Source organism: Cupressus sempervirens, chromosome 6 (genome assembly GCF_028749045.1).
Source record: "Cupressus sempervirens isolate cs-2001-9-10 chromosome 6, ASM2874904v1, whole genome shotgun sequence".
NCBI lineage: Eukaryota > Viridiplantae > Streptophyta > Pinopsida > Cupressales > Cupressaceae > Cupressus > Cupressus sempervirens.
In genome coordinates this window covers 389,146,208-389,158,849 of record NC_143123.1, presented here as the reverse complement: position 1 = coordinate 389,158,849, position 12,642 = coordinate 389,146,208, and the positions used below count along the sequence as shown (strand labels likewise).

The following is a 12,642-nucleotide window of genomic DNA, read 5'->3' as shown; positions in this document are numbered from 1 at the left end:
ATTTTATGAAATTTGTGGTTTGTCTTGGAATTTTTTTGCTGAAAATTGCAAGCCTGGTTGAGGGTCTTGATCGTGCGATTTCTTTTTTTGAGCAGAAGTCTCTAATTTTTGAGAGTTGCTTGCTGCTTGCATATGTTGTTTTACCACACCAAGTTTGGTATTTTATCGTGTGAAGATTTCTATGAGGGGTTTAATAGTTTTTTTCCTTAAAAAATTTCTGATGGGTTTTCATATTTTTCCCAAAGTTATGGTTGGGTTTATAATTTTTTCCGAAAAAAATATCTGGCAGGTTTCTAAATTTTTCCTCAAAAATTTTGTTTTAGGTTTTACTGTTTTTCCCTAAAAAACAAAGCTTTGTATTATCTGATCTGTGTCTTGGATTTTATTGTCTAGTTTTGATAGATTTTTCACTTCAAAATTCGTGCTTGTTTTTTCTGATATTCTGCTAAAAGAATTGAGGCTTTTTGGAGATTGTTTTGGGGCATCATCAATATAGTTTGGAGCGTTTGCCAATTCTTCCTCAAAATCATTTTAGTTGTTCTCAGTGTTTGTTCATCTCTAAAGAAGAGTAGTTTTGTTATTTAACATCAGGTTGGATGTTTTGTGATGATTTTGGCAGACTCATCTCAGTGGTAGAGTCAATGGTAGATTCTTGTCTCTTTTTGCAAATCTTTCTGAAGAAGGGGGTGCCCTTCTTTGTTCTTTTCTGGATGGATTTTGGCTTCTTGGTCATTAACTTTTTGCAGATCTAGGGAGGGTCTTGTCAGCAGTAGAATGTTTTGAAGAATTTGTGACCAAAAAATAGTAGTTAGACGATGACTATTAATGGAGGGTATTAGAATATTATAATGCTTTTTAATGGTCATCTTAGTTAATCTTTAGTTTATTAGGTAGTTTATGTTTTGCTCTTTAGTTCACGATTGTGTCTTTCAGAAACATTGTCTTTGTAAATCTATATAAGGAGCTTTCTTCTTCTCTGTTTATTAATAAAACAACAGCGATTTACCACAGCAATGCCGTGTTGTATGTAGAGGTATAGAAATATATTTGGAAGGGGAAATACCAGGTTAACATATTCCCCTACTAAGAACCAAGAAGGGGGTTCAATCCTTCGTTAGTATGATCAATCTTGGCCAGTTGCTATGGCTCAAAGACAGTAGATAGCTAGGTACTCATTTTCAAAACTGTTTCCTCACATTCAAAATCCATTCTGAGTATGGAGCAATCTTTTTGAGGTCGATTGGCCAATCATCCTTAATGCTTCTTGATCTAATAAAATTCTATTAATAAGGTTGTGAGTTATATGATCAAAGTCATAATGAACAAACACCAAATCATTCATCTGTTATTGAGTCAATTACAAATAGGTGAATTACTTGGCTTACTCAAAATTCACCATTCAATGTTTTTGGCTTCTTTGGCCCAAAAAATTTCACAATGGAGTTAAATGAGAATCACAAGCACTTGATACTGAAGATTATGCTATCAATTAGCTATTAACATGCTTGTTGCCTGACACACATTGCTGTGTTCGTATTTGATTTGATTTTGTGCTTCCTTCTTGCTCTTTTGCAGCTTCCTATCAAACACCTACATACAATGCTCCACCTCCTCATGGGTTAACAAGCACTTGATACTGAAGATTATGCTATCTATTAGCTATTAACATGCTTGTTGCCTGACACACATTTCTGTGTTCGTATTTGATTTGATTTTGTGCTTCCTTCTTGCTCTTTTGCAGCTTCCTATCAAACACCTACGTACAATGCTCCACCTCCTCATGGTTTTCAGTCAGAAAATGATTCAAATAATACAACTGTGGGTAAATTCTCTCTAGTTTGTCATATCTGTACATCAAAGGCTTTTCAGGCACTTTCTTACTGACCATATATTGGCAGATATTTGTTGGTGGATTGGACCCAAATGTTTCGGATGAGGAGCTGAGGCAAATTTTTGGCCAGTTTGGGGAGCTTGTCTATGTCAAAATACCCCAAGGAAAAGGATGTGGATTTGTGCAGTTTGGTAGCAGGTAGATTTGATCTAACTGATTGAAGTCTGCTTAAATTGATTTTAATATTGTTGAAATTCTGGAATTGAAATGTGGCAGTTGCTTTTTAAGACAGGCTCTCAAACATGGGTGCATTTGTCCACTGTGTTGGCCTTGGGGAGTATTGTGTATAATATTATAAAGCTCCTATTTTATCCATCTTTTTTTTTTGAATATTTAATTAGTTTCTTGGTAAATAATACCAGTAGTTTGTTTAATTAGATTTGAATGCAACAGTTGGCTAAATTTGAAAACACGAAAAAACATGTCAGTTTGTAAAAGATTCAAGAATCATAACTAACATGCAAATACTGAATTGTAGAGGTCATAAGTTTTTTTACCTCTTTTATAGATCAAAAATTGAGTTCAATTAATATGAGTGCCATATGATTTGTAAACTAAAATTATTTCTTTAAAAACTAAAAGTTAACCCCTTCCTCCTCTACAATATTTCTCATTATTTCTTTATTTCTTCTGATGTATTGATTAAATAATTTAATAATGTTTACTAATTAATAACTATCCATTTCTTCCAATATTAGTTTTATAATTTTTCTTATATAATTAATTTACCAGCCTTTGTCCTTGCTCGTTAATTAAATAATCTATATCCATTATATAATTTAATTATGTTTACTACTTAATAACTTATCCATTTCATCCAATATTAGTTCAATAATTTTTCTTATTTAATTAATTTACCAGCCTGCGTCCTTGCTCGTTAATTAAATGATCTATATCCATTATCCCAGGTTTGCCATAATTAAATAATTATTTCAATTATATAATTAGCTACATTTCTAAAGCTAAATAATTGTTTCATTTTGTGAAATTATTCACCTCTTCCATAGATCTTTCAAAAACAAGTGAAACATTTTATTTATTTTATCCCTTTGCACATGAATTAAATAATTTTACTTCACCTAACACAACCACGTCCACTCTTCGCTTACAGCGCTTCCTCTACTTCTTCCACCTTTTTCCATCTTTAGATTTTAGACTCAACTTATTCAAAAACTGCTGATTGCCTTCTGGGCTAGATTCAAATTGCGCTTTTATCTTTTTTCCTATCATCTGATAAATTTGAATTTCTCCTTTCATTACCACAATCTTTGAACTTTTTTTTAATGTAAAATATCACTTGTGCTATTGCAAATCTGAGAGCAACACCGCAATAATCTGAAAAATTCTTGAAGGGCAATGGAGACAAACATGATGGGTGCATGAAAGGTATAATTTGATCGATGTATTATTTATTCTTGCACTCATTTTTTATGTTTTTCATTGTGAGATTATATTTCTTGCATAGATCTGAGGGTTTTGTGGTTAGCCTGTCGGTTTATGCTTGTTCATTTTGTGGTCTCACATTATCTGTTTTAATATTTTACCAAATTCCATCCGAGGATAATAAGGGTAAAAAAGAAATTATCTTTTTGGTTTTTTGTTTTCATATAGTGGAGTGGGGGTTTGAGGTCCAGGGGCAGCAGCCTTCAGCATGTTTGAAGGGAACACCCCACTTACATGGGGATCTGGGGGCAGATTCCCATTCAGGATTGAGGGCAAGTGCCCTTAGCTTGCACCTTGCCACGATACAGGGTAGGGCAGGGCAGAGCTCTGCCGCCATGCCCAATGAAGGCCCTTGAGACCCCTGACTTCAATGGTGCACACTATTTTCCAAATGCAGTTGAAAAACTCTCTAAAATCACACAAATACACTTGCATGGATTGAATTTACTTAAAAAAGGTAAATTTTTTCTTTCTAATTGCATTTTTGGCACAGTTGCTTTTTACCTGTGGGTCTTGTGAGTACCTAAGTTACCGATGCTGATGTGGGTGTGGGGTGCTGATGCGCAGATGCGTGAATTTTTTTTTGGGGGGATTTTAGATGCGTTTGGGTGCGTCCATATATATATATATAAATTATAATTTATGCATGCAAAGAAATGCAAGAAATAAACAAAAATAAACCATTCCGTAGCAATTAGCATATTCGAGTTGAAATAATAGTAATGTCTAATTAGTAAATTACTCAAGTTCAAGATTCCAATACAATTCGAATTACAAAATCAAAACATAGTTCATGGAATCAAAAGTTGAGGCCCAAGATTCACAAATCAAATTCAGTCAATCAAAATCATAAGGATTCTCAAAAAAATCCACATTCTCATCATCTCCTCCTGCTGCAACACTTGCAAGTTCATTTGAACCAAATGAGAAGAGAGCCCAGCTGCAAAGAAGATGAGAGGAATGGGCAATGAATAGCCTATACTAGGGCTGTGTTAGGGTTTTGGGGCAAAAAAGAGACAAAATATAATTAAAAAAACCAAAAAAACACATGTTACATTGTGTCACTTAAGTGACTTGGTGCCTAAAAATCGTGGATGCTCTGTGGATTCATGTGGATTCATGTGGATGCTTCACGGATGCTTCACGGATGCTTTCCCAAGCATCCTGCTAGAACCCACAGGCAGACTCCAGGCATCCTGCCCGACTCCCCTGCGTATCCAAACACCTCTGCGCATCCTTGCGCATCCACACCATCATCCGGGTAAAACATGCATGCACCAGTATCTAAGGTGAGTACATGTGGCAGACCCAATGAGTCCTTGCAAGCCCTCGCAACAAGTCTGCACTGCGGACTCATGGAATCTCTTTTTCTGAAACTTGGCGAGTTAGAGGTGAAGTTACTCTGGGAGACAAATTCATTGCAAGCACATGTAACCCAGCAAGTTTCAAATCCATGGTTTTTTTCTATGCCCAGCTTTTGCGGTGTGCTGAGCCAAGTGCTTGAAGTTTTCCAGTGTTGAATAAAGTTTGATTGAATTAAAATTACATTGCTGAAATTTTGTGAGTCCTGTTAGTGTGCAGTGGATTGCAATTTTTGTAGTTGTGTAATACAAGCAATGCAAAGAAATAGCTTTCTTGTAATCATGTTTTAATAAGTTGAGTTTTGCATATGAAGAGCATCTGCTGAGGAAGCCTTGCAAAGGATGAATGGTACTACCATCGGTCAGCAAACAGTTCGTCTTTCCTGGGGCCGAACTCCTGCATATAAGCAGGTAAATTAATGAATCGATATTTATGAAATGTTTCTTTTGTTGTTTTATATGCGATTCACTCCATAACATGTAGCCTATTTATATAGTGGACTTAAATATTTTACAGGACCAGCCTTCCTGGGGTCAGCCTAACACAGATCCAAATCAGTGGTATGGAGGGTACTATGGGTACGGGCAAGGATATGATGCTTATGGGTACGCTCAATATCAAGATCCTTCTATGTATGCTTATGGTGCATACCCTGGCTATGGGAACAATCAGCAGGTGGTAAGATACGATTCTTTGTTTTTTAACATCATCTTTGCCTTCCATAATGTGCAAATGAATGCCTCAGATAGTTTGGTTGTATCTTTAATGTAAATTGAGTGTGCTTGTTTTAACAAGTGGTGGAAGCCAGTCATAAATATGAGATTTTGAATGTATGTCATTGTAAGTTCCTAAATGTTTGAAAATGTGTTGTGCCTTGTAATGACCCATAGACTGAGGCCCAAGAAGTGGCAACGGCTGGCATGACCAGTGCCATCCAGTCAGTGGAGCACAAAGAAGAGGAAGTGTTTGATCCTTTGGCACCAGCTGATGTTGAAAAGTGAGTTTTTATGAAACACTTATGTGAGGAGGTTGCTGCATGTTTGATATGTTACCATTCAAGTTCTTGGCTAACCTTAGGTGTTTCTGATTGCAGGTTGAATGCAGCATATATTGCCATTCATGAACCATTCTTGGTAGGTCGCCATTTATGGTTAAAAACATCTGAACTGTTGCAGTCAGCTTAGAGCGCTGATGAATTCTCTATATAAGGCTGCTAAGAGTGGAAGGAAAATAAGTTGTATCTTTTCTATTGACCACTTCTAAAGAATTTTTACATTCTGGTTGTACATTGGTGTACAATTTATGGTTTTGATTTTTTGGTTGTCAATTAATGCTGATGCTGATGCTGGGCATCATAATTTGTATCATATACTTGTGCCACTGAAAATGTGCTCTTATATGTCACAATATTTACTGAATATTCGCAACTTTGTAAATACAAGATGAATCTTTGCCAAGTCAAAACTGTATTTTTACTTCAGTTGTCTTCGATGACGATTTCTAATTCAGAACTTCAATAAATTGGCTGCATCTGATATTGAACTTAACTTTTTGACATAAATTGTGTTTAAGCTTTGTATAGGATTTTATGAACATATAAAGTTTATGGCACATAAAGATACAATTAACTGAAGAAATGCTGAATAATAAGCTGGGTTGGCTCTGGACCATATGCCTTGTCAGGCTTCTGAGCCTAAAGAGAGCCACAGCAAATAGTTTTGGTTCCATTATGTGAATACGTGCCAAAGTCAGTTGAGCAACTTTTGTCAAAAGTGGGCTATGGATGGTTAACTACCGACGCAATCATATTGAGAATTGCCTGAGTCTAATTGTCGCTAAAGATCAATCAGCTCTACAAAGGAGTTTGTAACAGAGTTTGCCATAATTGGAGAAGGTGTTTGAGAGAGCTGATGTGAGTGGTAACTTAATATGATGATCTGGAACTATGGATAAGGTGTGGCCAGCCTCCCGGTCAGGATTTGTATTTGCCAGTGGTTTTTTGGGCAATAATTCTTTAATGCACACAGGTTATGGTAATATCTGAGTGAGTTTGTTTGCCCAATTTTTTAGATCAAACTACATGGCCCATCAAGAAGTAGAGAGCACGATAGAAGAATAGAAAAGACAATTGTTAGCGGACTAGGTTAGATAAAAAGGAGGGGGTGAGGGAAAAAATAAACCTGGGGGACTAGTCCATCATCAAGAAGTGGAGAGCACAAAAAAGAACAGAAAAGATAGTTGTTAGCAGACTAGGTTAGAAAAAAAGGTGGTGAGAGGAAAAATGAACTAAAGGGAGAAGCGAGAGATTGGGTAAAAGGGGACTAAAACCAAAAGATTTAGTAAACAAGAATGTTAAATTGAAGAATTTTTTTGTATAATAACAAAAAAAAAAAAAAAAATTGAGCTTGAATTTGTTTTTCTTGTTCTTTTTCCTTTTTGCTGTGGTAAGGCTGCCCGTGTCCTTGTTTGCTGATGGCGGCGTTTTGCACAAGTTGTATTTGGGCCCTTCAAAACTTCTTTGGACCCTTCATAAGATGACAACTATTGAAATAGAAAGGGAGAACCTCACTGTAGTGCCAACCCTGCTGTAAGAGGGAAGAGAGGAGAGATCCTTACTTCAGTGCCAACTCTGAATTAACTAATTTATAGCAATTTTTCTTTCGAATCTTATTCACAGATTTTATAAAGTGCTTTCGTAGAATGCTATTAATATTGACATCTCCATCTTCATCTTGTAACAACCACTTTTTCGGAGTCTTAACTAATGACCAACATATCAAAGAAATATAGAGACTACTTCATTTTCATAAGAAAGACAGCTATACCAGTTACATATATACTTGGGTGGGAGTGAGCAACATCAATGAATTCACCAAGGAATTTAAAATTTACATACTATGGAATTTGAAATTGAAATCAATTTAGGAATGCTTCTGCAAACACTCAGGTTAGTCCACAAATACCACTATATCAAAATCAAATGATAATTACCATTAAATACCACTATATCAATTAGGGCATCGATTACCACTGGATTATTTAAGGCATTAGATACCATTGTATCATTTGGGAAGTGAGATATCATTGTATCATTTAGGGCATCAAATATCACTGTATCATTTGGGGCGTTAAATAGTTCTGTATCATTCATTTTTTTTTATTGTTAATTGTGGCAGTAATATAAAAAAGTTGCTTTCATCAAAGGAAATAATTGAATCCAATGATATAAATTGATTTATCATATCTTCTACTTGTATAAATATCATAAAAGTAAAAATATTGGTTACCAATAAATGTTTGAATGTTCAATTTATCTTTATCTGATACACGTCCTGACATATTGTGGAGAGGGGTAACATTGTCAGGGGCTTAACCACCCAACCACTGACTTTAAACTTATTCTCACACTTGCTCTAACTAGAAAGACCTTCCCTACTTGGAATAGACATGGAACACTTTGATAGTCACTGAGCATTTTGGTATTTAATCACACCATTCAACTTGACAACAGAGAATGAATTGGACATGTATGAATTATTAAATGATTTCTTTTACAATAACAAATAATTGTTAGGTCACATCTGATTCTGTTTCATGTTATTGTAGATCTCACATCTTCACCTTTTCCTTGGCCATATAACCGGGTGAGTCCCAGGTGTTTAAATATCAGAGTAAACCAACTCATTTTGCTGATCCTCAACTAATGTGTGAATATCACATGTTTCAGTATATCACAACTTCTATGGTTTGAGAATAACATCGCAAGACTTGCAAAAGTACAATTCAATTTTGACTTACAACAATAAAAGAAAGATGTTTGGACTCAACATGACAAATTGTCTTTACTCAATAAAGAAAGATTAGTCTCTTTGATATTATAGTGAGACTTCTCGTGGATGCACTTCCTTCTGCTATAATTTATAATGCAAAAATAAAAGGATGAAGATGTATCACTCAGAAAAGAAGTGATCACTTAACTTGGTCTAACGTAATACAAAAATGTGAACCTTGGCTTAATGTTTAACAACCGGCTTCCTCACAAAAGCAATCCATATGCAATATCAGAATGAGTCTGATTTTCGCCTTCAACAAAGGTGTAGAAGCAAGGAGTAAAATTGAGGAAAGAAAATGCAAGAGTAAAATCATGTGGAGGCAAAATACATATCCGACTTCTCTAGTTTTTGTATTACTCCTCGTTTGATGTGCCTTTGCACTACAAGCTTTTACTACTACATTTATCATGTGTGCGCCCTATTAATGTACGACTTATTGCTTACCAGAAATGAAAATAGAGATGTTAATATTGAATTAGATGGTAAACCTAAATTCTCAAAAATCCTTGACGTGTCCTTGCTTACCCCCACTTTTGATTCCCAATTCTGCCTCTGTCATCAAGGGTGTTTGTGATCAACAAGGAAGTGAACTTGGACCTTGTAAGTACCTCAACCCTAAATCCCTCATTATCCCTAATTTTGATATGCTCTCATTGGTTGTCAAAACCTGATAAGTACTCGTCCCGAACTTAAAATCCCCTATTGTACTTGATATGTTCTCGTTGGTTAAAGAAAAAGAGGTTACAAAAGTGTTGCACTTTTCATGGTGGTAGTGGACATTAGCAAGATCTTGGCTAGAATTTTTTGAGATGATTGGTTTCAGAATGTTTGGTTCAATAATTTTGGCTTACATATTCCCATTAATCGTATGGTTTAGGAAGGTTTGTTTATTAGTCCCTGCTGCCATAGGTGGGGACTTTTGTTTTCACCTTACTTTAACATTAAATCTTGCTTGGAAAACAATGAGAACTTCAAAACTTTCCCATAAATATGCTTGCTAACCATATTTCCCATTTAGCATCAATTTTGGGCTCAAAATTTCAGTTTTCTTCATTGGTCAAGGGTTTCATTCTTCGAGGTCTTTTTCTTTTCTTGCATAAAAATATCTGACAGAAAATACAAACCTGGAGGATGTGGTTAGCAGTACTAGCAATTAAATAATCCATTTTGGGCGAGTTCTCTATGTGGCAGACTTTGGGTAAAACACTTCATTTCTTTTTTGACAATGCATGGCATCTAGCCCTTGCATCCTTGTCCTCAGCTTGACAGATTAGGTGTTTGCAACTGCTTTGAATGATCAAGCCATTTTTTGCTCATTTTAACCATTGTAGTGGTGTCTCTTAGTTGAATTGTAATGCCTCGCCTGGAGATCCTTGGAAAACGGACAATTAAAAGGCATTTAAAAAAAAAACCATGGAATTAAACAACATTAACATGCAATCAATCATAAGATCGCAATGGAAGACTTAACCAACCAATCTAGGCAACAAATGAATCTCCAAGCAACACTAAAACCAAAAATGACAAACTTATAGAAGTCACAAATGCATTCGAATCTTGAAAGATCTTGAATTTGAAAAGTCAAATAGTAGAGTTCAAGAACTTTGTAAAGGGTAACCTAATCACTTCTCAAAAAGTTTTGGTCAAGTCAAAAAGTGCCTGCTGGTGACTCGAGTAGGTTTTGTCACAAACATATGCAACACTTTTTACTATAGCCATGCGATATTTCTCACTATAGCCAAACAATACTTTAATATAGCTAGGCGATACTTGTCCAGTATCGTACAACATTTCTCATAACTATCAGGGAATACTTTCAGGGATTGCGCAATAGAGTTTACTATAACTGTGCGATACTCTTCCAATATCGTACGATAGAACTTATAACTGCTGTGCAATAATTTCCAGTATTGTACGACATATCTCCCTAAGGCATGTGATAATTTACCAATATCGCCCAATGTTGAAACACCGTCGCTTAGGGATGCAAGGAAACATTTCGACGAACATTCAGAGGAAAATAGAAGAGTTAGAACCTCCACACTAGGGAATACAAGATCCACAAAACTAAGGCTTGCACACTCGAACGCAAGAATAACATGACACCAAATAGTAGGAAGGAGAAACCATCTATACATCTAATCCATAACAACATATGAAGGGACATGCGGAAAGCAACATCACAATGCACATACATGGTTCATAAACCAAACATCATATGAAGAAAACATAAACAATTAAACTCTTGCTCAGTTCCTCCCAGCCGTAATAACATCATGAGACCTCAAGGGCCCTAGCCATCCCCCGAGCGTGACATCCCAAATTGCCAACGAGATAGTCAGAGTTGTCTTATGAGGGCATTACTACTACAATGTAATAACATCATAAGAACAAGAAGATCTAACATGCTAATCCAACAAGCATAGATACTCCAACTAATAGTGAATCACATCATCTAACCATATGCTAAAACATCATAATGAATAACATCATCTAAACATGATATCCAAGCATTCTAGTTAAAGCATAAATCACAAGGAACATACTCTGTAAACTCAAATATATCAAGTGAAACATCAAGCATCAACCTTAACTGGAAAATAAACCATCTTTGTAAATTGGTGCTCAACAGTGCTATTAGTAGCTACGCCTCCCAACCACGTGAAACCCGTAGGCCCACTCTTGCCGTGCTAATGGAGATAATGATCCAACCACAAACGCACACAAAACAACCATCCATGGCTAACACTCACGCTAGACAGTAAAGATGACTGCAACCAATATCACGAGACAATGCAAATACAACAGGTTTTGGTTAGACACTCTATGGGTCAACTATGTAGGGAATCAGTGGAGAGTAAGTCGCTTGACATCAAGGAGCCCAAGCTAAGTATCATGTGGAATCAACTCCCTGGGGTGGCTCTCACACTGTGTCCTCGAATCAACTCCGGGTGCTCACATTTTTAGTTATCTTAGAATTATTGCCCAGTAATTTATTTAGTTATCACTTATTTAAAAACTTCTTCACACCAACCTGGGAAATAGTCACCAAGGCTGCGAGAGAAGCCCCTCCATGGTGCTACCCTACATACCCATGCTCATCACACGATGAGTGCCTATAGACAATGCATACTCCTAACCCACCCCTAATGAACATAACTCAACCGATAATAATTGGAAGGTTAGGCCTCGTAAGCACCTGACAAATGCACGTGCACGTGGTTGTGTGTGGATGCACCAACTACACAAAGATCATAAAAACAAGGGTTGGATGAGAACGCAAGCAACATAACACTCAACCGAATACAAGCTTGGGAGTGTGGATGTGACATGCATCCCAATGCAACATAAAAGTGCAACAATGGTTGGATTGACATCCTACGGATAATCCAAATCCATGACCAACACCATGCAAAGAAAACTTGAGAAAATTGGACGACACACAAATTGAGGCAAAAACCTCAAAAAACTCAATGTTGACGAAAATCAATAAAAATAAAACCTATTCAACCCATGGGTGAATGAGCCACATAAATCCAATAAAAATTAGGTTCGAACACCATATGCAAAAACAACCAACATAACAACGTGAAACCCCAAACCCCCATCTTGAAAATCAGGGAAATGCCCATACCTGACCAACCGGGTAGAGCTAGCAATCATAAACAGAGGGAAACACTAGTTCTCAACCTCCTAAGAAACAACTACAAAAAATGAAAGCAAAAACAACAAAAATAGGAAAACATGAGAGCCCTACCTGACAGCGAAAAGGGCAAAAATGAGAATTTGAACAATAAAATAAAAATCTTGTAGAAGTTGCCAAAAATCACGGCAATCCAAGGTCTCCTCGAGCTAGATCCAACGAGACCAATCTTGCGACAATCCCACACTTGTAGCTCCTACAATGAACATAAACACAATCCTACATAAGAGGATTTGGAAATTTGCTCTCAATTTTCTTATTTCAGAAAGTGAGAAGTGAGGAATAAAATACCTTTTTCGATACTTATTCATTTTCCAAGTGAATAAATGATTATGGTAAATAACTAGGTCACCTAGTTAAATCCTAAATCAACCCAAACAAAAATAGGCTATTCCAAGTAATTGCAATTC

General features: G+C 36.2%; 1 protein-coding gene across 2 annotated transcripts in view; it reads left to right on the top strand.

The window, feature by feature from the left end:
- The window catches only part of LOC149552687 (polyadenylate-binding protein RBP47B'-like), a 47,715-nt gene extending 41,555 nt beyond the window's left edge, over positions 1 to 6,160 (top strand). Inside the window, exons 3-8 of one of the 2 annotated variants that reach the window (XM_089788251.1) lie at positions 1,742 to 1,818; positions 1,899 to 2,029; positions 5,010 to 5,106; positions 5,213 to 5,371; positions 5,587 to 5,693; positions 5,790 to 6,160. In XM_089788251.1, coding sequence (XP_089644377.1) covers positions 1,742 to 1,818; positions 1,899 to 2,029; positions 5,010 to 5,106; positions 5,213 to 5,371; positions 5,587 to 5,693; positions 5,790 to 5,880 — 662 coding nt within the window. In that variant the 3' untranslated portion in view covers positions 5,881 to 6,160. Of the gene's footprint in view, positions 1 to 1,741; positions 1,819 to 1,898; positions 2,030 to 5,009; positions 5,107 to 5,212; positions 5,375 to 5,586; positions 5,694 to 5,789 lie in introns of both variants that reach the window. The other variant, XM_089788250.1, reaches the window with a different exon arrangement.
- The last annotated feature ends 6,482 nt before the right edge of the window (positions 6,161 to 12,642 follow it).